Source organism: Sceloporus occidentalis, unplaced genomic scaffold (genome assembly GCF_023333645.1).
Source record: "Sceloporus occidentalis isolate IW3139 unplaced genomic scaffold, rSceOcc1.0.p SCAF_1, whole genome shotgun sequence".
Lineage (NCBI taxonomy): Eukaryota > Metazoa > Chordata > Lepidosauria > Squamata > Phrynosomatidae > Sceloporus > Sceloporus occidentalis.
Window position 1 is genome coordinate 13458233 of NW_028316981.1, and position 25604 is coordinate 13483836.

The following is a 25604-nucleotide window of genomic DNA, read 5'->3' on the forward strand; positions in this document are numbered from 1 at the left end:
CTCTCTTTTGCTGTGGGTTTTTGGCTCAGGCAGCGAATAACGGGCGGGTGCCTTCCCATCCGGCTCCCATTCATCGCCAGGTACCACTGCTGATGTGAAAATGAGGTGCCCAGCCATGGTACTGATGCTGGGCACCCCATTCTGACCTCAGAGTGATCCATGCCCATGATACCAAGCAGCTCACAGGAATGAAAAGGCAGCCACTGTCATCACTGCGAAGAAAGCCAAAAACCCACAGCAAAATGTGAATTATTTAAATGCAGGTTAAGGCAAGGAAGCCCTGAATTGGGAACAGGTGTCGTGAAGACATTCTGGACCCAATTTGGGGTCGGGGCACTGCATCAAGTAAATAGGACTTTGGGGGCTATCACCCATTTTATCGCATGCCAGAACGCTGCCGCTGCCACCGAAAGTTCTCATTCCATTCCCGATCCGTCCCAGAGGAGGCGATTTTCAGGAACTTTTCAGAAGCAGTTTGTGAGTGAGTGGCTGCAGTACAGGCATTTAACCACTGCGCCACCAGGGCTCCACTAGTTGGTACCAACTGGGAAAAAATTTGAAACCCGGAGCGCTGGCATCTAAAGATAGTTATAGTGCAGGAGGCACTTAAGAGAGTCCCGAGTTCGAGTCTCGCAGTGAAGAACTGGTGGGATAGTGGGCGCCTCCATCACATAATTGGGTGGAGTTTCTCTTCAGTATTTTCACACATCCTGCCACCCCATGTTAAATCAATCATACTAGTCGAAGGGGAGGGGGATGTGTACCAAACTAAAGCATACACTTAATTCTCTCACATGTTGTTCTCACTTATTTAAACTAGCTCCATCCCCTCATGAGCTTAAGGAATCTGTTGATAAACCTACTGATCAAATGTAAAGCCCACAGTTGAAGCTTTAATGGAGCAATGACTTCTAAAGGTGGAAGGTGTGAAACTCTTACAAGTAACAGGAAAAAAAACTTTTCTGATCGAGGCCCAACTAGTACTGTAGTATTAATGCAGTTTGACATCGCTTTAACTGCCATGGCTGAATGCTATGGCATTCTGGGATTTGTAGTTTTCTGAGATATTTAGCCTTCTGTGTCAGAGAGATCTGGCGCCACAGCAAACTACAAGTCTCAGGATTCTATAGGATGGGGCCACTGCATTAACTCTGAAGTGTGGAAGCAGCCTAAGTAATGCCAACTATTTGATTAATTTAGGGATGGATAATTAATTTGAGATGGTGCATACCAACCTTAGCTGATTTTATAAACCACTGTGGCGAAGCAAATTTTAAGGACAGATCATTCATCCTTATGTTGGTTACACCATACCAATGGTAACAATGGCAAATTATTACATTAGGAGTATTTTAGTCCAAGACTATGACTCCAATATTGTACACAGAAGGGACAGGAAAATGTGGTAGTTGATTACTCTTTCTAGGCAACCCAAAGGGGAACATTGTGTTAGGAGTTGGAAAGTAAGCCCAAATATACTTTCTGTGGTATGATGGTACTGATACTGTGGTTATGCAAGATTTGTTATGTTAATCATATGATCAAACAAAGGAATGAATTTCATTATGGTAAGGATATTGGTTTACAAAGTGTCATGTTGCTAGAGCTCATCACTCTCAGTTGAGATTATTGGAAGCTTCAATAGAGCAATAACTACTGAAGGGGAGAGGTGTGAAATTATTACAAGGTAAAGGGGGAAAAACTTTGTGTAAATACATTACTGAGTAGTGTTTGTGTGAGTGTTAGGAAAAGCTTGGGAATAACTGAAGGCAGCCATCAGTCATTATGATGGCTGAAAGAGGGGCCTCTGGGGAAAGAGTCTGCTAAAAGGTATGTTAGGATGTTGAGAGCACCCACTGAGACAGAGTTGGGAGGTGAGACAGATAGGGTTTTGAGCTAAAAGAGACAGTATGGGATTAGAACAGGAAGGGAGAACTGCCTATGATATGGGGGATCTTAAAGAACAGGAGTTTCTTATATTCTCATACTGTGTTGGATAAATCTATTTCTGTTGTTGTTTTAAACCTGTATCTGGCTGGCTATCAAGCCTGAATTAGAGTAAGGCCATGCATACCAAACTAAGGAATGCACACAACCAAAGTCCATATTTATAAGGATCGCCCTGAGGCCCAGTAACTCAATCCAGAAAGGAAATAATTGGGAGAATAAGGGCAGAATGAGTGTCAGGATTCTCTAGGGGTTGGAACTGCGGGGACAACCTGAAAAAAGGGATATGTCATATTTAGTGTATATACAGTGGAACCTTATTATACGCAGGGGATCCGTTCCAGATCCCTCCGCGTATAAAAAAATCCGCCTATGCTCGAGCCCCATTGTTTCCAATGGGGCTTGTGCGTGGCAGTGCAGCAGCGCACGAAGCGCAACGGGTGCGCGCGCCCTTTCAATTGAATGGGACGCGCCGCCCCGCGTGCGCCGCCGGCTTTGAGCGCCTATGCTCAAAGCCGCCTATAAAAAGACCGCATATGCGGAGGCGCCACTGTACTCATGTTGAAGTCTAGAAATTTAGGTCAAAAATTGACCCCCCCCCCAAAAAAAACCTGAATCAATTTATCCATGGGGTCAATGTAAGTACTATATGTGAACTCTTATTTAAAAGAAGGAAACATCCCCTGGTAAAAGGGAAGGGTATAATGTGTCTTGGAAGCACTGATCCCCTCTACTCTCTCATCTATCCAGCCTTAAGGGTGACCACAAAGAGCTATGTCTGCTGGAATTTTATTAGTTCTTTGACATTGTATTGCTTTGCTTCATCCTTCAGATCCTTTGCTAAACGCCCCTATGTTTTACCCTCAACTTATCCACAAATCATAGCAAAATCCCTAATTTTGGCCCCAACTTATATATGAGGTCGACGTATAGTCGAGTATATACGGTATTTAATATATATTTTTATTTAATATAGAAGCCAGCATGGTGTAGTGTTGAACTATGATTCTAGAGACCAGGGTTCAATTCCCAGCTCAGCCCTGAAACCTACTGGGTGATGTTGGGCAAAACACATGATCTCAGACTCAGGGCAAGGCAATGGTAAACCTTCTCTGAACAAATCTTGCCAAGAAAACCCTATGATAAGGTGAACCGCCTTAGGGCCACCGTAGGTTCGAAATGACTTGAACGCTCACAACACACATACACATATTTAATATATTGATATTTTACTCTGAGGCCAAAATATGGATGTAAATGGTAGTATGTGGGGGGAAGCTAAGAGGGAGCACCAACTTCTTCAGCATCCAAATAAGAGATCCCCTTTCCCAGGTTGGCCCTGCAATTCTAACCCCTAGGGAATCTTGCCACATACCCTGCTCTTATTCTTCCAATTCTTTCCTTTCTCGATTGGGTTACTGGGGCTGAGAAAGACCCCTATAAATGTAGCCTTGTGGTAGTGTTATTGTATGGGCTCCTTAGTTTGGTATACGTAGCCTGACTCCAATTCAGGCTTGAATGACAGGTTTAAAACAACAAAAGAAATTGATTTTTTGACATACCGTATATACTCGACTATAAGTTGAGAAATTTATGCCCCCAAATTGACCCTAAAATCTTGGGTCGACTTATATACGGGTCCATAACTAGTACTGTTTAGAAAGGTCCTAAAACAAGCAAGCTTGATGCCCTACTCTTGGTTCTTCGAGGCACTGTGTTATTCTGTCTGTGTGTGTGAAAGAGTTTCCCAGTCTGATTTGAAAGCCGCCTCTTCCCATGGAAAAAAACACCTCATTGAACACCACTTCCTTCCCTCCCCAGTCTGACTGGCAAGCCTCCTCTTCCCATGGAAGAAACAATTCATTTAACACCACTTGCTTCCCTGCTCAATCCGACATTAAAACTTTCCCCCCAACACCTGGGAATTGGTGTTAGGTGGTCAGGAGAGGTCCAGGATGGAGAAGGAGGGATGGAAGTGGTATTTTCCCCTTTCCATCCTTCCTTGTAGCCCCTTACGTTTTACCCTCGACTTATCCAAGCGTCATATCAAAATCCATTATTCTGATCCTGAAACCTTCCCTCGACTTATACACGAGGCCTATTGGTACACGTCTATATACAGTAGTATGAAAATATAATAAAGTCTGAAGAGCAGAGGAAAGAAGGCATGACTGCCCCCTTGAAGGAGCTGCTCCTTGTGGTAGTGGTTTCACTCATCCCTCTTCCCTCCCATATAGCTGACTGAGGCCTCAACAGAGTTGCTTTCCCAGTTTGGAGGGTTGTAGGGCTTTGGGGAAGGCCCTTACCTGAGTCATTTGGGGCCTCAGTCCAGTATTTGCAATAAAAGTAATCCATAGTTAAATCCTCGGCCAATGTTTGTGATTGCAATTACTGTAGTTGGATTTTAGGGGGTGTAGTATAATGTTTCTTGTATACTTTGTATTTTAAGGAATAGATGTTGTGATTGGTAGTTTGGAAATACGTTAGAAATATTTCAACTGCACTTGGACATGTCTTGCAATACAGTGACAAGAGAGATCTATCACCTGGCTGAAGAAAGCTGGCTTGCCATTGGCCTTGGACTAATTACAAGTACAAACATTGGCCAAAGATTTCACTACGGATTATTTTTATTGCAAATACTGACTGTGGACTCATTGGAATATAAGTATTGTGACACTATAATGTTATGTGGTATTGCCTTATGATAAAGAATATTGGCTTTTATTGGATTTGTATGAATGTGCTGTGACTTCATAAGACTAAATTTGCAAGAATGTTGCTACAGAAAGCTTATAATTGAAGGTTATTTGTTAAAGAGGTATATTTCAACTTTGTATTTCTGGGGTTCATTTATCCTGTTTTGCATGCTTATCACACCCCAAAGTTGTGTTTATTGCATTTGTGGCCTAGTAGGCCAAATTTAGCCCACAGGCCACATTCATGTCACAAGGGTGTTGCTTTGCCTCGATCCCAGAAGTAAACAAAAATGCCTGTTCAGTTCAGCAACATAAGGGAACTGACCTGTGATGTAGGATAGGAGTCTCCATTTAGACCCTGCAGGCCCATGAACATATCTCCAGAACTGGAGAGGTTGAAGGAGCCACCAGAGCCTATCGGAAAAACAAAAGAAGGGGTGGGAGGGAAGACAGTGGTAGGGTGAATGGGGTGGCAGAAGCAGCTGCCTCTAGCAAACAAAAGGTTAATAAGACCACTACAAAGATGACTAGCTGGAGAGCAAGCCAAGAAAACCCAACTGTGGAAGGAGCCCTTGGCTACTCTGAGGCCAAAAATGGGGACGCAGATGCTAGTGTGTGGGGGAAGGCAAAAGAAGGAACACCAACTTCTTCTGCACACAGAAGGGGGAAATGGGTTGTGGGTGCTGGTAGCGGAGGCACCTCCCTAGGAACTCCAGCACTTTTTGGAGCGGAGAGGGGAGTTCCATGTGTCTCCAATCCCAGCAAGGACTCCTGCACCAACATGGGGTGTAGTGGAGTTTTTTGGGGGAGGGGAGTTACCCGCGGAGGAGGGGGTGTTGGGGGAGTCGCCCCCACTCTGTGCGGCGCTGACAGCCGTTTTCACGGCGTAAATATTGGCTTCCTCTTGGAACTTGCCGATGTTCTTCTTATAGCGGATGCGCTTGTTCCCGAACCAGTTTGAGACCTGGAAGGAGGGAGGGGAGGGGGAAGACCGGGGAAGGAAAGATCAAAATGGAGGGAAAGGAAATGGGGAGGGGATGAGGGAAAAGTGAGGATGGGAAGGGAAGGGAGGGGAGGAGGGGGATTATGTATTGACAGGTCAGCCAAACAAGAAGTTTTTCCCCACCACCAACCCCTCTGTCCCAAATTTGCTCTGCTATCCCAAGTAACACCCATGGGGCCCGTCTAGCGTAGCCTCAGGCCTGCTCCCCCACACCTCCCTAGGTACCTGTGAGACTGTGATGCCACATTTCTTGGCAAGCTCCTCCTTGGCCTCCTCGCTGGGGTAGGGGTTGCTCAGGTGTGAGTAGAAATACTCATTGAGCACTTCTGTGGCTTGTTTGCTGAAATTGCGTCGCTTCCGCCTAGAGGGGGGAGTAGGGAAGAAGGGGGTGGAAGTACATGGGGTGGCAGAGAAATGGGGAGATAAATGATAGCAGTTTTGAAAGAGAAATAGAAAATATCATGGTGCAAGTGATTAGGAAAGAGACAACAACAACAACAACAGAAGGCCTCCTTCTGCTGCAACTGTTCTTGTGTATCTTCAGATATCATGGGCTTCCTTGGCAATATCTCTTCAAAGGGAGTTTGCCTTTATCGGCACTATAGTTGAGAGGGCTGATACGCAACCCTGGCAGTTGTCCACCCATGATGCAAGGGATGAAACTACCTGTTTGAACACTTCCCAAAATGGCAATGTTTCCCATCTAAACTACAGCCTCCCACATACCCTCCTCCATAGTCATAGAGTTTAAATGTAAATCATTCAAGTTATGTATTTATTTGCCTATATAAAGAGCAGGGGCTTGTACTAGAAAGACCACTTGGGATGGGATGGGATGGGTGCTGCTAGGCAGAGTAGGGTATGGCTAGCAACCTGTCAATGACATGTATGCGTAAGTGCAGCTTTGTTGCTGCTGTGTGTCTTGAAGTCATTTCTGACTTATGGCAACTCTAAGGCGAACCTATCATGGGATATTCTTGGCAAGATTTGTTCAGAGGTTTGCTATTGCCTTCCCTTGAGGCTGAGAGAGTGTGACTTGCCCAAGGCCACCCAGTGGGATTCTTGTCTGAGCCGGGAATTGGACCCTGGTCTCCAGAGTTGTAGTCCAATACTCAAACCACTACACACACTGCCTCTCAAGTGTAGCTTGCATGTATGCAAATCCTTTTTTGGATAGGGTGTAGGGGGCTATCCTCTTGCCTTTGTGCTCTCTCTTCCAAAGCATCAAGGTCCAGGAGGGACTGTTGCTGCTTTTTCTACTACTGGGAAGGAGAAGAAGTGGGAGATGATTCAGGCTGGTCTGGGCTCCCAAGGGAAGGGTGCACCCCATCTGTGAGTGTACTCTTGTTTTCCCTTCATCCCCACTATACTAAGTTCAGCTGCCATTCTATTCTCTGAATCACCTGCCCTTTGCACTGGTAAACAGCTACCACTACTGTCACCACCACTGCTGCCTCCCCATCCAAGGGCTGACAGTGCTGGGGAAAATACATGAAACTGCAAAATAAAACTATGATCCAATGCAGGATCTCAGGTTTTACTTCCTGGACTTTTAACTTGGTGAAATATTTTATAGCTCTTTTCCATTCTATTATTAATCACTGTTTTATTATGTATGTGTCATACATTTATGTGAATGTGCCTGGATGTGATGTGCCATGATGTGGACCACTCTGGAAATACTACCCTAAGGTTAGTATTTAAGTGAACAACAGCCTAAATACCCTAAAGGCTCCAGATCCAGTCTGTTCTGGGATCCTGTCTGAACTTGGAAGCTAAGCAGGGTCACCCTACTTGGTTGGGAGTCTACCAACAGATACCAGGTGTTGTAGGTAACATTTCAGAGGAAAGCACCTCTGAGCATTCCTTGCGTAAGAAAATCCTATGAAATTCATGGAGTCACGATAAGTCTACAGGTGACTTAAAAACACACATACACATGCAAATAAACAATTACACTCATTACAGAAAGCATGGCACCACTTTCTGGCAAGTGTGAAAACCCAACAAGGTCACCTTCCAACTTTAAATGTATTAATAGGTATTAGATTCTCCCACAAGTCCAAGATGATGTCTCAGCCATGCCAGGTCAAACCAGTGAGCTACTGTACCCATTTCTGCTCCATGGCAGGAGCTTCTTCAATCAAACTTGGCTCTGGTGCTCATCATCTAAATTCCCTAGAATCACCTTCCCACAGGAGAAACGGGAGGCCTCTATTTGTTTCTTTAGTAAATTTATGCCTCCTCTTCCTCCTGAGATGTGAGCCATGGCAGCTATTTTTGGCCATTTCCCTGCGGGAAAGACTATGAACCCTTTTTGCCAAATGTCATCTGAAGCCAGATGATCTCTCCACAGCTGCCCTTCCCAGAGGAGACATTGCAGTGTGGAGGTCCTTCCTTTGCTGCTGGGTAGAGGCGTTTGCTTCTATGAAACAAGCAGGCAGGAGCTCCTTTTTTGATCTGGTTAGCAAAGTGAGCTCAGACTTGTATTGATTACTGTATGATTTGGCTATTTTATCTGAATGAGATTAACAACCTGGCATCAAGGAAGCGAGAGCGGAGGATCATGACGGCTTCACATGTGCTCTGCTTCAGCTGCATCTGGATAGAGCTGAATTTCCGGTGGATGATGCTGACCATACGCTCAATCTCCTTTGGCGACACAGGGCGTGTGCGGCTCTGCTCCCGAAGGAGGTTCATCACGTGTGTCGTAAACTCATTGCAGGCCTGAGCACAAAGAGAAGTAAAGAGGCAGAGGATGATATGAAAGTATAGGAACTTAGAATCATAGAGTTGGAAGAGACCTCAAACACCATCCAGTCCAACCCTCAATCATGAAGGAACTCACAATCATAGCAACCCCAACAGACAGCTATCCAGCCTCTGTTTAAAGACCTCCAAAGAAGGAGACTCCACCACACTCCAAGGGAGTGTATGTTTACTGCTATTCCAGAGTAGCAATGCACTCAAACTACATGAAAAGAGATTCCACCTCAACATTAGGAAGAATTAGACAGCAAGAGCTGTATGACAGTGGAAGACACTCCCTTTCAGTGTGGTAGGGTCTCCTTTGGAGGTTTTTAAACAGAGGCTGGATGGCCATCTGTCGCAAGGAGTGTTTTGACTGTGTCTTCCTGCATGATGGGGGTTGGACTGGATGATCCTTGTGGTCTCTTCCATCTTTGTAATTCTATGATTCTAATATTTTAAACAAACAAATGGCATTACTAATTGATACTCTGAAAAAAGTGGGCCCTTGGTATCTGCTGGGGTCTCTTCCAATGATTCTACGATACTATGATCCATGTGCAGATACACAGACTTTGTGGGTGGTGAGAGGGTGAGTTGCATGTGTTAGAGATGGGAGCCAAATGTATAAGACAATGCAAAAATAACAACAAGGCAACCAGACAATTAATCACAAGAACAATCCTGGTACAACAGTGAGATAAAGCAATAACGATCCCATAACAACATTCTATACACAGTACAACTCTGTAATCATGCAATTAGCATATACAGTTGGCCCTCTGTATCCACAGAATCCTTATCCACAGATTCAACCATCCATGGTTTGAAAATATTTTAAAAGATATACAAATTCCAAAAAGCAAATCTTGATTTTTTGGTTTTATATAAGGCACAGGGGCTCAAACAGTTTAGACACTGACTCTGTTGACTGCAAGATCAGCAGGTTGGCAGTTCAAAGCCTGAGTGGTGCATGATAGGTGAGCTCCTGTCACTATTCCCAACTTCTGCTAATCTCGCAGTTCGAAAGCATGCAAATGCAAGTAGGTAAATAGGTTCCATTTCTGTGGGAGGGTAACAGCATTCAGTGCAGTCATGCTGGCCACATGACCACCAAAGTTGTCTTTGGACAACGCAGGCTCTTTGGCTTAATAATGGAGATGAGCACTGCCTCCCACAATCAGACATGACTTGACAACTTTGTCAAAGGGGAATACCTTTATCTTTATATAAGGGATACTATTACCACTGTATAACAGTGGTGTGAGAGTTGCTCAGAGAGGGGCATGAGACTCAGGAGGCTCTAAATCCTCCTCCTCTTGTTCTTCCCAAACTTTTTTATGTGTAAAATTTACACATGGGTTGAGCTGAATTTACTTAAATAAAATTGTTCTAATTTCAATGATGTTATTTCCTTAAAAAATGTAAAGTATGAATATACATGAATGTGTGAATGAAAATACACACACTAAATAAATAAAATATTTTTATTCATGTACTATACTGACTGTAGATGTAAAGGAGGGTCTCAAGGGTAAAAAAATGTACCACTGGTATAAGAAGGGATGTCATAATGAGGTTGGAGCAAACTCATTTTCTGCTGCTCCAGAGAACAGGACCCAGAGCAATGGATTCAAACTACAGAAAAAGAGATTCCACCTAAATCTCAGGAGGAACTTCCTGATGGTCAGAGGTGTTCAACAATGAAACACATTCCCTCAGAGAGTGGTGAAGTCTCCTTCTTTGGAGGTTTTAAAACAGAGTCTGGATGGCCATCTCTCGAAGGTGCTTCAATTGTCAATTCCTGCATAGCAGGGGATTGCAATGAATGGTCCTTGTGGTCTTTTCCAACTCTATGATTCTAAGAGGAGATAACACCCTGCGCTGAACTGTTAAAATTTTGAGAACTGCTAAGCTTGAATCCCAACAGAAATCAGAGAAGGGGAGGGAATGATTTACTCAAAAAGAAAGGCCCCCATATAGCAATCAGTAGTTGCTGGAGCAATGAATCTGCTCTGAGTTTTAGCTTGAAAGAGGAGCTACCCAAGATTCTGAGCTGATAGTGGGGAATAAAGTTCAGCACCTCGGATACTTTCTTTATGAAGTCTGGATTGAAAACTAGAATGGATTTGTTGTCCCACAGGGAAAGTGACCATCAGCTCCCACTTATTGTGAGGCTTATAAACTCTAAGCCAGGGGTAGATAAACCAGAACCCAGGGGAAGCATGAGGCCCCCAGGGGTCAAGTCTTTCTCCAAAATGGCCCCTAGGGAATGTGAAAAGAATTTCCACCATATTTGGGGGGGGGGGCATTTAGGGTTGAAATAAAATTGTAGGCCTTCCCCCCCAAAATGTGTGTGTGTGTGTGTGTGTGTGTGTTTCTTTCAAAATGACCTCTAGGGGACACGGGATATTTCCACCATCAATTTAGGCACAGGAAAAGCCCTGTTTTTGAAACAGTGAATGACTTTCACTCACTTACTGTTGTTTAAAAAAGACTTCTTCTGGACCTGAAACGGACCAGGAAGCCTGCAAAATGTGGTGCAAATGTTCCCCAAGAGGGCCTTTTGGGGGGAAAATTTTATTCTTATTTTTGTGGTGGTGTGGCAGCATGACTCTCCATGGTCTCTGGGTGTGCAAATCCTGCCCCTTAGTCTTACACAGCCTCCCATCCCTATTCTAAGCATTGTATTAAGCATGGGGAAAATATTTCCATGGGTTCTGGAGACTACAGATTTCATAATCTGATGGCCAGGCTGGCTGAGTGTTTCTGGGACTGGGGATCCAAAAATGTTATTTTTCTAAGCTCTGGCCGGACTTGGATATCTTCAATATATAAATGGGGGACAGTCATTCGGTGTTTGCGCTGCCTGGGCTCTGGACCCCAAAAGCAGAGTCTTCAAGCATCTTCAAGACAGGAAAAGGGACAAAGAAGGAACTGTGTGCCTTTAAGTCCTTTCTGGCTTATGGCGACCCTAACATAGAGTTTTCTTGGCAGGTTTCTTCACAGGGGGTTTTGCCATCCTCTGAGGCCGAGAAAATAAGACTTGCTCAAGGTGAGTTTAGATGGCTAAAACAGTAGGTCTGGATGGCTACACCAGTGGGTTTAGAGATGGCTGAGATGAACAAATCCTGTTCTCCAGAGTTAATAACACAATACTATTTGGCAGCCTGTATCTCTGAGATCCTCTGGAGGGGCCCTTTTCTCCGTTTCACCACCATCTCAAGCACGGTTGGTGGGGATGCGAGAGAGGGCCTTCTCGGTGGCTGCCCCTAGACTCTGGAACTCCCTTCCCAGGGAGATGAGAATGGCTCCCTCCTTGTCCTTTCGTTGGCAGAAGGTTTTTAAAAAACAGACTGGGTGTTGTATTGTTTTAAAGTGTGTTAAACACTTTAAAAACTGCATTTTATTATTTTATATGCAACCTGTTTTAATATTGTAATAATCTGATTCTGTTTTAATGTAACACCTTTCTGTTTTTCATTGTACTGTTTTTAATCTTGTAAACTGCTCTGGGTCTCAGTTGTAGGAAAAGGGTAGGTTAATAATAAGAATATAATAACAATAACGCTCCAACCACTACACCGCGTTCAGACAAAAGCCACCTCCGCACCTGTTCATACTTCTCCAGCTCTGAGTGGTAGATCTGACGGATCTGTGAGAGCTTGTTCCGATAATCTGAGTGCTCAATGGAGTTATCGGGGGACACCCCTCCTGCCGCCGCTGCAGCTGCCGCTGCTGCCGCAGAGCCACCCCCTTTCTCGGGTCCGGCCACCCCTTCGGCCAGGAGCATGTTGTCCAGGCGCATCAGCTGAGGGTCCACAGGCTCCTCCTCCTGAGAACTTCGGATGCTGAGTCCTGAAATGGAAGAAAGGGGAAAGGAAAGAGTTAATGGAGTGGGTAGTGGTCCTTGCAGGGTCACCACACCTCCGTCACAATGCTTCCCTCCCCAATTCCTCCTCTTCTCTATCTTTCCTTCCTTGGTGGGCTTCCTATCCTTCCCTCCTTCCTTTCTTGGTGGGCTTCCTATCCCTCCATTCCCTCCCTTTTCTCCTTCTCTCCTCTCTCTCCTCCCCTCTGGGTGCCTCCTTCCTCTTTTGTCGCTTGGCAGGAGACTAGGTCACCACTAGGTCGTTGCTATGGGGATCACAGGCCCAAAAAAGGGGGTAGCATCAATTTTTGGCAGGAGCAAGAGATGTTTGGGGGGTGAGGGTTTCACAGGAAGGGAAGAGAGGAGGAGGAGGAGGTAGATTCAAGGGGCCCCAAGGAAGTGGAGCCAATGAAGAAGCTTGTATGCAAAGGGATCTTGCAGCATGCACCTTCGAGGCTAAATAAAAGAGAGAAGTTGGCAACTTGTAGGTGCATGTGCCGAGAAGGTGTAATCCCTCCCCTCTGTCTCCATTGCCAATGCTAAGGCAGCCCCCTTGAAAATGAAAAAAATAAAAACCTGCCCCTGCTGTGCCACAAAAACTCTGAGCATACCTTGGGAAAGTTTTGGTTTTAGGAGTCTTTGTTGCTGTGGAGTGCCTTCATGTTGCTTCCCATTTAGACCCGGACACCCAGTGGGTGACCATGGTCAAGTCACATACTCTCAGCCTCAGGGGAAGGCAATGGCAAACCTCTTCTGAACAAATCATGCCAAGAAAAACCCACAACAGGTTTGCCTTAGTGTTGCCATAAGGTGGAAGGCGTTGTTGTTGTTGTGTGCCTTCAAGTCATTTCTGACTTAAGGTTACCTAAGGCAAACTATCATGGGGTTTTCTTGGTAAATGTCTTCAGAGTAGGTTTATCATGCCTTCCCCTGAGACTAAGAGTATGGGACTTGTTCAAAGTCACCCAGTGGGGTTCATGGCAGAGCTGGGAATTGAACCCTGGGAAATAGACCTTCCCAGAATCCCTCTCCCAGGCAGCATGGCCAGTGGACAACTGAAGCCCAAAAAAGTAACTTTCCCAAGCTCTGAACACAGGCCATGCACCTTTTAAGCTGGCAAAGCTTTTCAAAAACAAGCTCCATGTATATTTAGCAAAATGAGTAAGCAAAACAGAAACAAAAGGAAGCAACAAGAGGGTTGCCAACTGGCCAAAAGCAGGAAGACGGAACAACTCAGGCTTGACCCAATTCTACCCTCTTTAAACTGTTGTTGTTTCCGACTTATGGCAACCCTGAAGTGGAAGGTGTTGCTGTTGTTGTGTGCCTTCAACTTGTTTCTGACTTATGGCTATCCTAAGGTGAACCTATAATGGAGTTTTCTTGGCAAGATATGTTCAGTGGTTTGCATTGCCTTCCCCTGAGGCTGAGAGAATGCGACTTGTCCAAGGTGGGTTTTATGGCCAAGCTGGGAATCGAACCCTGGCCTCCATTCAAAACACTATGCCACGCTGGCTCTGATACAGGCTGTATAAACAGCAAACAGGCAGTAAAGCTCTATAAAGAGGGAGACAGAGGGGTTCTTTGCTAATTCTTATAGAGAGAGCAAAAGAGACTGATTCAAAAGCTGGCAACTCTGGCAGCAACTCTCTTGAGAATCAGCAGTAAACAAATGCAAAAGTAAGGAGAGGAGGCGGTGGGGAAAGAAACAAAAAGTACAGAGTTAGATAGCCAAGACCAGATTCAGGCGGTTAGTAGCACCTTGGAGCAATTCCAAAAACAGGTCCTCCGTTGAGCTATTCTAGGAACAGTGGCAGAGCCATTCAACAAGTAAGGAATAAAAAGCAAAGGACAATAGACAGCTGCACAAAATTTTTCATTTTCAGACTTGTATTGTCAGCAGGAGACTAATAGGCAGAATTCAGGTGTATCACAGAATCATAAATTTGGAAGAGACTCTATAGGTCATCCAATCCAACCCTCTTCTGCCATGCAGGAACTCACAATGAAAGCACTCCTGACAGATGGCCATACGGCCTCTGTTTAAAAACCTCCAAAGGAGGGGCCTCCACCACATTCTGAGGGAGCGTGTTCCACATGTATTTTTATTCACACATGTTGCTGTAAGGCAAACCTATCACAGGGCTTTCTTGCCAGAATTTGTTCAAAGAGGTTTTTTGCTTTTGCCTTCCTCTGAGGCTGAGAGTGTGTTACTTGCCCAAGGCCACTCAGTGGGTTTCCATGGCCGAGTGGGGATTCAAACCCTGTTCTCCGGAATCACAGTCCAATGCTCAACACACTCACCAAGCTTACTCCTATGTGTGTATGTGCCTTCAAGTCACCTGTCACCTTATGCCAACCCCAAGCATTTCAAAAGTTTTTTTTTAGGCAAGGAATACACAAGAGGTGGTTTTGCCAGTTCCTTCCGCTGCAATGTAGCCTGCAGCACCTGTTTTTTGTTGGCAGTCTCCCATCCAAGTACTAAACAGTGCTGACCCTACTTAACTACCAAGTTCAGACAGGATATCATATACTCAAGTGTAAAACACAAAATTGTTGTTGTGCGCCTTCAAGTCATTTCCAACTTATGGTGACTCTCAGGCAAATTTATCATGGGTTTTTCTTGGCAAGATTTGTTCAGAGAAGGTTTGCCATGGCCTTTCCTGAGGCTGAGAGAGTGTGACTTGCCCAAGGTCACCCAGTAGATTTTATGGCCAAGCTCAGAATCGAACCCTGGTCTCTAGAGTTGAAGTCCAACACTCAAACCACTACGCTATGCTGGTTCTCAAAACATTAAACAAAAATCAGTAAAACACAAAATACTGATTAAGAAAAACAGCACTGGGAGATTCAAACAGCGACTGGGAGAGAAAAACTACTCTCTTTTCCCTGCAGCACTGGCTCCTACCTAGTCAGGGGTCAGGACCAATTGCACCAACTCAGCCACTGATAATCTGGCCCTGAGCATGCCAGTCTTGTGACATGGCTCCAAAACACACTGCAGAAATAATCCAGTTTGAGACCGCTTTAGCTGCCCTGGCTCAATGTTGGGGAGTCCTGGGAACTGCAGTTTTCTGAGACACTTAGCCTTCTCTGTCAATTCTGCAGTTCCCAGAATTCCCTAGCAATTAAAGTGGTCTCAAACTGGATTATTTCTGCAGTGTGTTTTGGACCCTTGCCATCTCCCTCTTTCACACTCAGGTAGGAGGAAAGGGGGGGTATATTTAAGGGAAATACTATACTATTCATCCTGTTACTCCTGAAGTTTCAAAGAAACAGCGCAAAAGACCAGAAAAAAATGTGAAAGACAGAACGGGAGTGAAGGGATCCAAGTATTTTCATGCTGATTTTTGAACTCCAATCAGCAACAGGTCCTATCCCAAACACCACACATCACACACAAAGTCACGCATGCACACAGGAAAACCATAACCATTTAATTATTTTAACATCCCACCTTTCATCCAGTGCAGGACCCAAAGTGGTTTACAATACAAATATTAACCAGGGATTATCCTGTTTAGCTACCAAGCCTGAACGGCATCTCATATACTCAAGTGTAAAAACACAAAATTGTTGTTGTGTGCCTTCAAGTTGTTTCCAACTTATGACAACCCTAGGGCGAGCCTATAATGAGTTTTTCCTGGCAAGATTTGTTCAGAGGAGGTTTGCCTTCCCGTGAAGCTGAGAGCATGTGACATGCCCAAGGTAACCCAGTGGGTTTCATGGCCAAGCTGGGAATTGAACCCTGATCTCCGGAGTTATAGTCCAACACAGGTATCATTTACTTAACATGCAGCTTCTAAAAATGTGTACAAGACTATAGCTAGTAACCCCATAATATCTACCCCCCCCCACAAAAAAAAATTGCCACTAGTTTGCACCCTGGAATGCAGAAGAGAATCAAAACAGTCAATCACTCCTGTTGCAAAGTAAATCTAAGGGTACTGAAAAGTTTCAACAATTTCACCGTAAAAAATATCCACATCTTTTTCACTAATCTCTCCTCTATTATAACGTGGGGAAGACAAGTACCACAACTGACAATTGTTATGTCAGTTAAAATACAGACAAAATAAATTTTTGCCACAGATTTCTTGTAATATCTGGACATTTGGCTCAGGTTTTAGAAGGGAACTTCCTACTAGCGTACCCAGTATGAGCAAGACTCCACAGCTGCCAAGCTATTCCTTGGGCATAGGTTTTTTTGTGGGTTTTTGGGCTATGTGGCCATGTTCTAGAAGAGTTATTCTTGATGTTTCGCCAGCTCCTGTAGCTGGCATCTTCATTCTCTGAAGATGCCAGCCACAGATGCTGGTGAAACGTCAGGAATAAACTCTTCTAGAACATGGCCACATAGCCCAAAAAGCCCACAAAAAAATATGGATGCCTTCGACTTCATATTTCTTGAGTTCTTAGGATTTTGACAAGGGTGGCTATTTATCGTAGCTTTTATTATTTTGGCAAAGTTCTGGGCTTTAAAAGCAAAACAATCCAAAGCACCCTCCTTTGTTTCTTCTCTTCAGATGACTTAAGAGCAACAAGTCATTGGTAAAAGAGCTCAGAGAGCTCAGAGACAGTTCAATTATTTTTCTTTCACTTAGTCTCAAAGGTGCTACAAGATCTCTCTACATACTCATTCTACAAACACGGGTATATCTATGAATTCAGTAACTCATTCATGTTATTCATGTTACATGAATGTTACTCATTCATGATGAGGAAATGTAAGAAAGAAGGGAATTGGCTTACACACTGGAAACTGCTTAGGGAGTGTTAGTTCATGGATAAGCGATATAGAAATGTACTTGCTATTGCTACATCAGTAGGGAAAGTCATCCTGCCCTTCTAGATCCATAACATGACATCCTACTAAAGGGTCATTCAGACATCTTTTTTTTAGCGTGACGACACAAATAATCTCACTCAGGCATTCTGGGTTTGTTACTGACACTATGGAACTGCATCTATGTGCAATTCTGTGAGTTTGGTTGCTCAGCATTCAGATAAAGATAAATCGACGATACAAATGTATTCAAAACGCATTCAAAGCATGCAGAGTTTTATCCCAGGTCTATTCACATTGGTTAGTCACACTGCCGACAATGCGAGTCTTTTTAAAAATCTCAGGGAAAAACCTGGTATCGTTTATCCCAGGGTGAGTGAGGTTTTTTTGGAAGCCCCCCAAACTTAATTGAATGCATCTGAACAACAAAGATGCAACCCAGATTATTTTCACTGTCTGAATAACCCTTAAATCATAATGTAGCGTTATGTGAAAAAGGAGAAGAAAGGCAGGGAGCCCTGGGCTCTTGCGTTCCCCCTGTAAAGCTGCTGGGAGCAGTCTGGAAAACTCAGTTAAGTGAGGTTTGTCACATCACCCCAGACCAAAAAGATGTTAACTTTAATTCTGTTTAATGACCAAGAAGCCAACTTTAAGCTGTGGTTAACAAAGTCAAGGTTCAAATACATGGCTATGTTAAGTATGGAAAGGGATCTTTCAGGACCATTGAGACAAATTGAAAGACAGAACCCGGTAGCAGAAGCTTTCCTAGACTTGAATCTACTTCCTCAAATGCATTTGGATCTGATGCCAAGGTTATTTAAATTAACTGCAGTTAAGATTAACACTAGTTCCTTGCAGTGTGTGTGTGTGGGGGGGGGGCAGTGGTGGATTTGGCTTTGGAGCCAAATTTCGATTTGGGAAGTGCCTTGCAAACAGCATTCCAGAGCTGGGTGGGCCCAAGTGGAAGCATGGATGGGATGGGACCAAGGACGGAGTAACGGCAGAGCCAAAGCGAAGTGGAGAGGCTTGGATGCAATTCGTACAAGTTTGGACGTCTCCCAACAAGCACACAGAATACAGTTTAGTTCTCAGCATGTCTGTTTAGCAATAATTACTCGTAGAGCAGCTCCCCCGATAATAAAATGTATAACTCGGGCTCCTGCAAGAGCCTTCTTGCCAGTTAAACAGAGCTAGGTGCTATAGTGTTGTTGTTGTTGTGTGCCTCCAAGTCCTTGCCAACTTATGGTGACCCTATCATGGAGCTTTCTTGGCAACTTTCTTCAGAGGGGGTTTGCCATTGCCTTCCTATGAGGCTGAGAGAGTGTGACTTGCCCACGGTCACCAAGTGGGGTTCCATGTCCGAGTGGGGATTCGAATCCTGGTTTCCAGGGCCATAGACCATAGTCATTATACCATGCTGACTAGACAGCTATTCAAATTGTTACACCACACTGCTAGGCAACAGTTTTTCTGCCTGCAAATCATAGCTCAAACCAGTGCAACAGCCCTCCTGTGTGGAAAGCACAGTTCAGTTCCATGAAAACAGTCCTCCTGCATAATGTCCAAACACAGCCACGCCTTCCAAGTGGGCTCCTTTTCGAATAAATGTTGTTCTTGGTTTTGTGTGCCTGTGTAGCCCAGTGGGTTTCCATGGCTGAGCAGGGATTCAAACCAATTTCCAGAGGCATAGTCCCAACTCTCAAACCATTACACCACATTGGTTCTCACAGAATTTACTCTGTGCTAAATGTAAGGTTTAATGTTTACAAACTGTAATCTTACTGCCTTTCTTCTCCTTTTTCACATAACGCTACATTATGATTTAAGGGTTATTCAGATGGGTTAAAATTACAAAAAAGAAGAAAAATGTTAATGGCATGAATTAGAAAACAGGAAAGCTGTCTCTGGAAGTTGTGGTGCAAGTGACTGCAAGATTGGAAAATCTGTAGCCCTTTAGATGCTGGACTACAGCTCCCTTGCATCTCAGCCAACAAAGCCAACAGTCAGGGAAGATGGGAGCCACAGCTCAGTGATATTTAGTGGTCCTTTGGGATACTTGGTAAGCCTAAATACCCTGAAGGCACCAGTTCCCATCTGACCTTGGAAACTAAGTGCTGTGTTTTTTGATGGAGACCACCAAGGAATACCAGATGCTGAAGTGTGTATTTCAGAGGTGGGAACTGGCAGAGTCTAGGAAAACCTTATAAAATTCATTGAAAAGTTCATATGGGGGGGGGGTTTTCACTATAAATTTACAGGTGACTTCAAGAAAGGGGATAAAAAGAAAATGAACTCATTTGAGTTGTGCTGGAGAAGAGTGTTGATGATACCGTGGACAGCCAAAAAGATAAACAAATGGGTCCTGAACAGATCAAACCTGAACCTGGAAACTAAATGGGCTGGATGAGGGAAAACAGACTCAGTCTGAATCCAGAGAAAATGGAAGTACTCGTAATAGGTTCTCCTGGCCCGGGAAAGGAAATTTGTCCACCTGTCCTGAACGGGGTCATGCTCCCTTTGAAGGACTCAGTTCACAGTCTGGGGGTGCTTCTGGACTCGTTGCTCCACCTGACGTCTCAGGTGGATGCGACGGTCAGGAGCACCTGTTACCAGCTTTGGCTGATATGCCAGCTGCGACCCTACCTTGGCTGGGGCGACCTTGAAACGGTTGTACATGCTCTGGTAACCTCTCGGTTGGATTTCTGTAATGCGCTCTACATGGGGCAACCCTTGCACCAAACCCGGAAGCTTCAATTAGTACAGAACATGGCAGCTAGGTTGGTCACTGGATGTTCCAGGACTAGCCACATAACACCGATTCTGCAAGATCTTCATTGGCTTCCTGTCCGCTTCCGGGCACAATACAAGGTGTTGGTTATCACCTATAAAGCCCTAAATGGCTTGGGCCCAGGGTACTTGGAGGACCACCTCTCCCCATATAATCTGCCCCGCACTCTCAGATCGGTCGGGAAGCAATTCTTAAGAGTTCCCAAGACGAGATACACCTCGTCTTCCCAAAGGGCATTTTCTGTTTCCACCCCACAGACCTAGAACTTCCTTCCTGACGAGCTCCGCTCTGTCACCTCCCTTGACCTGTTCAGGAAGAAACTTAAGACCTATCTCTTCCAACAAGCATTCCCCCATGTGCCTTGACATTTGTTATTCTCCCCCGTTATACAGTTGCTTATCCAGCTAGTTTGTTTCTTTGGTTTTACTCTTGTGAATTTTACTGTGCTTCATTACTGGGATATTTTTATGATGATTTTATATTGTATGTTTTTATATTGTATATTGCTTACATTTATGCTGTACCCCACTTTGATCATTTTTTGGAAAAGCGGGCTATAAATAAACAGTATTATTATTATTATTATTATTATTATTATTATTATTAAATTAAACCTAGAAACTGATTAAATTGAGACTGCCGTACTTTGGTCACATCATGAGAAGGCATGATTCAGTCAAAAAGACAAAAAAAGTCAATAATGCTAGGAAAGGTAGAAGGCAATAGAAAGAGCAGAAGATCACATGCCAGATGGCTAGATTCAATTAGGAAGATCACAACCCTGAATCTACAAGAACGAAGCAGAGCAGTGGGGCTTGGAGATGTTTTATCCACAGGGTTGCCATGAGTTGAGGTCAACTCCCAGGCAGTTAACAACTAAAAACAAAAGCAAATCAAGCCTGAACTCTTCCTAGATACCAAGATAACTCAACCGCAGGGTCACTCACATGTAGCTAAAAAGAACAACACACACAGCTGGTTTAGGGTCCATATAACACTTCTTCATGTTATGTTACAACTTCATCCAGTGAGCTCTAGGCACTATGTATGGCTCTCCTCTTTTCCTCCCTACTTTATCTTCATATCAGCCTTTTAAGGTAGACCACACTAAGAGAGAGGTGAAAGACACAAGTCACAGAGTGAGTTTCATGGCCCACTGCCTGGGGACTAGAACCTGGATCTTCAGAGTGCCAATCCATCACTCTTAACTGATAAACCCACACTAGCTCACCACTCTGTTTAAATGTACTTCACCTGCATAATCTCAGTTACTTTTAGAACAGCCTTGTAAGGTAGGTTAATATGATTGCTGCCATCTTAGAGAAAAGAGCAGGATTGCGGCAATGAGGGTTTGTGGCTTGCCTACTGCCACGTCATGAGCTCACAAACTTAGCTGGTTCACAGATTTCCCCAGCTCACAGACTTAGCAAATATATTACATTATGCCAGCTCTCATGTGGCTAACAAAACAAATATTGCTTCTAAGCTTTGTGACAGAGCTATTCCACATTTTGCTGTTAGGTCTCCTTTATGTATAGATGCAAGTCAAGTATTTGTATTTCGAGATTCAACCATACAGATGTTTTCACTTAAAATCAGTTTAGCCAAATGAAGCCCATTGCACAGGGCTTTGACTCTTGTCAGGTTCAATATATCCAATACTTCTTATTTCCATCCCCTCTCCAACCTGGGATTTATTAAAATTCAGTCACAGAATACTCCTTGGGCTCTCTCATAAACACCAACCAAAAAGAATGCCAAACTAACAAAACAAAACAAAAAGACAGGAGTCCTGCAAGTCCCTTGAGACATTTCCAAAATAAAGTTTACAAACCAGTGCCCTTTCAGTGAGTAACCAGGAATTGTTTCAAAATGTTCACATTGCTTTTAGGAATGGAGATTTTGGAGTAGCCAACATACATGGCTCTGTCCTGTCAAACTAAAGATCCTGCTTCACCAGTGAGCCATCAGCTATCCCTGGTTTTTAAATTCAGTGCTACTATGATATTTGGGTTACATCCAGATATGTGGAAACAAGAATAATACTGGCACTGGGGAGGCCCCATACACAGTTGTGCAAAGGCTAGCGGGAGCCCATGTGGAAGTCATTCCACAAAACAGAAGCACATCTCTTAAATTACAGCTCTTTTTTGTGCAAGAAACTTGCACTGAGTCAGAAAATCCTCTTCTGTATCACATGTCCTACGGTAAAATGTCATATGAACTTTATAGGTGACAGAGCCAGGTTCAACTCAAGTAAGCTTTAAAGGAGCATCTTTTAAAAAAGAAAAGAAAATCAACTGAAGCATGAAGAGGGGTGAAGACAGATGCAAGACATATGACTGAAGCAATGTTTGAATCATCAGTAAGCACATCTGTCAAAAGCATTGCAAAGGCAAGGAGAATCCAGGCTCGTCCCATGGGAGGGGAAAGAACCACAGTAGTTAAGTGTTGTTTTGTTTTGTTATTACTACTACTATTATCAAGTATATTAAAAGCATGATGCAATACAGGATACCAAGCACAGACACTTAGCACCATCAAAATGTATAGTGGGCCAGCTGTTTTGTTCACTTCAGCAGAGCAAATCACTGAGCCTGTCTATGACTCTTCCAAAATACAACAGGAAAATGACACTTTACTTCAAAAAGCAAGTTTGCTTATGTCCTGAGTTTGCAAGTCCTGAGTTGGGCTGTTAACAATAGGGGTATCTTAGTGGTCTCTGGTTCACAAGGTTGTCCTAATTCAAAGCTGGCTTGAGAAAAATAAAAACAAGGTCTATTAATAATTTCAGCCTTTATTAAAATTTGAAGTGTTTTTTGTCTGCTATGCTATACACATGCTTGGTCAGAATCACCAAACCTGAAGGGTTGCCTTATGATGCTGAAACAAAAACTGCAGCAAGTTTTTTACAAGTGGTCTGTCTACTACTGTGGGTGATATTTCTACGTTCATGAAGTAGATGGGTTCCTGGTCATTACTTTCTTCAACAGAAAATCTGGTATTAGAGGCATAAATAACATGAAAACAATAGAAACAGGTTCTTATACCGCAAAAAAGAAGAGCAGTTCAACCAGTTTCGGCAAACCTCTTCTTCAAAACTGACAATATGTGCATATGAAAGAGAACCACCAAGTCAGGTAAGCCTCACACAAGTCTATGAAGGCATTTTGAACCTTCTAGAGACCACTTGAATGCTTCTTCCAAAACACATCTAGTGATGACTCTTTCACTAATCTCAACTTGTTTTATTTCATCTCTGTTGGCCATGCTTATAGATGCTTATAGATCTATACCTCTTTAACATGTTGTGGGGAAGCTGGTGCAATGGGCTTATCAGTTCTCCCCTTTTCTCTCTGTTCTGCAGTTCCCACATGCTCAGTAAGGCAGCTTTGGGAGGCAGCTGCTGTTTACTTTGCTGTAGACAGGCACATATGATGACTATAGTAGGATAGAGCACAAACCCACTCTTTCTTCAGGCTTTGTTTATTGTACTGCTTACTGCAGACACATTACTGAAACCTGACAATGAAAGTCTGTTTCTCCAGCTCAAGTTAAAAGCTCATGTCCCTAGTTCCCAAAGGCTGAAAAATAAAGTCATAACTATCCCACTTTTGCATTAAGAAACTATGGAGAAATATGCATCTGAGGAAGTAGGCTCAAGTCTATGGAAGCTCAAGCGACCAACTTCTTTCTTTCAGTTTGTCTCAAAAGTGCTACTAGATTCCTCTGCATATTGATTTTCCAGACGAACATGGTTGTAGCTTTGAATTCCACCACTATGGAGAATGTTGTTCATGATCATGTTGGTTAACTTAAAAGAGTTGCCAGAGCCTGGGAAATTATTTTTTAAAAGTTAACTGGTTACACTTGTAGTTATACTTCAAAGGTTCCCAATACATTTTTATTAATTGCCAGCTAAAGCTATTAAAAATACCTTTAAAAAACCCAAAAGAGTAAATCCAATGTTAGTCCCAGCTAGAGTAGACCCACTGAAACAATGGACTCACCTATGTGTGGTCTTGCCAAGTTCCTATTGATTCAGTGGGTTTGCTCTAGTTGGATTTAGGCCAAGAATCCCGTGGCAACTTTAAGACCAACAGATTTATTGTAGCATGAGCTCTCCTACCTTTGGCATTAGAGCTGAGTCCAGGAAAGTTCATGCTATAATAAATCTAAAAACTGACACACCCCTTTGTTTTTTACCCCAACAGAGGAACACAGCCACAGAGTGTGGTAATTTTTTAAAAAATAAACTCTTTCCTTTCTCATTATTGCTATAGCTTTTTAAAACAAAATTAGAATGCTACAAGCCCTAGCCTGTGGTACAAAACACAAGTAGTGATCACAGGCACGGTAACAATAAAGTAACTGTTAAATAACTAAGACAGAATTCCAGTTACACAAAAAAGGGTATGTAATGTTGTAATGGAGTGTGTCGATCGTAACGTACCTAAATTGTATTTAAAGAGGGGAAAGGAATTAGTCAAAGCAGTGGAGATTGTCTGCTTCTATGTCAGTAGGGAGATTACCTCCTCCATGTTTTATTCTCAGCTTTAAAGGAACAATTCAAGTTGTTAAATATATTTGGGGACAGGGTTAAGCACCTTGCAGAATTTATTTTAACTTTGGAGCAGGACACAGATTCACCATTTGATTGACATCGAAGCCACAAGAGATTACAAGTAACTTGTTACTTGTAACTTCCAAGTCCTGGTATTGCCTTTTAAAGGAATGCTTTATCTATAACCATCTCTTTCTGTCCGTGAAGACAGAATCCAGAGCCTGTCTAGGCTTTCAAGCATCCTAGGGGAGTTAGCTGTGAATCACCACTTTTCCAGCAGTAATTTGACACTAAACTACCATTGAGTGCAAACTGTTGAGTAATGGACGCAATCTCCAGCAATGAGTAGAAACAACTAGTGTAAATACACTTTTTAAAAATATAAAACCCATGCCCCCATTTCACTTAAGAATATGTTATTTTGGGGGGGGGGGGGGGGTTATATGTTAATACTTTTTAGTTTAGGGGAAAAAGATAAAGAAAAGGCATGACAGAGTTATATAAAAATTGAGTAGGGTGGAGGAAAGTGGATTGAGATCAGGGTGACCAAACATCCTCCATTTCCATGTCCTGCATTTCAGCTTTCTGTCCAGGAGGAACTCCAAAATACCCTTCATTTTAAGCAGGGCTAAGAAGCTTGAATTTATATTTATGTGAGTATGTGAGTGTTTTTAGCTGTTATTTGGGAATGCGCTACCTTTTTCCTGAATGTCCTACATTTTGCAGGGCCTTGTCTTCCCCTGCTGTTATGATATGATCACCCTGATGGAGATTGTATTGTATTCTCCTTCCCTAGTCCTAAGGCTAGAACCCAGACTGGTCATCCAGCTGCAAGAGATTCAGCATGAACAAAAAAAAGGAGCTTTCCTTGCATCCTGCAACTTCGAAAAGAGGGATGAGTCTGATTCCCATGACTCAGAACCAGTTGAAGGCAAGAGCTATGGCCTTTCTGACCCATCTTTGGGCTTCCCACAGACATCTGGTTGGCCAGTATGTAGCCCATGGCATAAAACATAGTGAAGTAGTGAAGCCACACACACTCTACAATTATAGAAGTACTGTAACTAAAACCAATTATACAGGCTTACCTCAGTTAACCAAGCCTCTGACAAAGACGTTCTTTTTTTTAAAGTTGTCTTATCCTCCCCAGCCCCTCTTTTCCTCTTCACCCTCTGTCTAACTGGCAGTGTTTTTATTTTGT

General features: G+C 43.5%; 1 protein-coding gene across 2 annotated transcripts in view; it reads right to left on the reverse strand.

Moving 5' to 3' along the window:
• PBX2 (PBX homeobox 2) overlaps nucleotides 1-25604 on the reverse strand; it is a 50992-nt gene that overhangs the window by 6861 nt on the left and 18527 nt on the right. Inside the window, exons 3-7 of one of the 2 annotated variants that reach the window (XM_089506020.1) lie at nucleotides 12011-12255; nucleotides 8186-8376; nucleotides 5875-6010; nucleotides 5562-5610; nucleotides 4972-5060 (exon numbers count right to left, since the gene is read on the reverse strand). In XM_089506020.1, the coding sequence (XP_089362146.1) occupies nucleotides 4972-5060; nucleotides 5562-5610; nucleotides 5875-6010; nucleotides 8186-8376; nucleotides 12011-12255 (710 nt within the window). Of the gene's footprint in view, nucleotides 1-4971; nucleotides 5061-5465; nucleotides 5611-5874; nucleotides 6011-8185; nucleotides 8377-12010; nucleotides 12256-25604 lie in introns of both variants that reach the window. The other variant, XM_089506019.1, reaches the window with a different exon arrangement.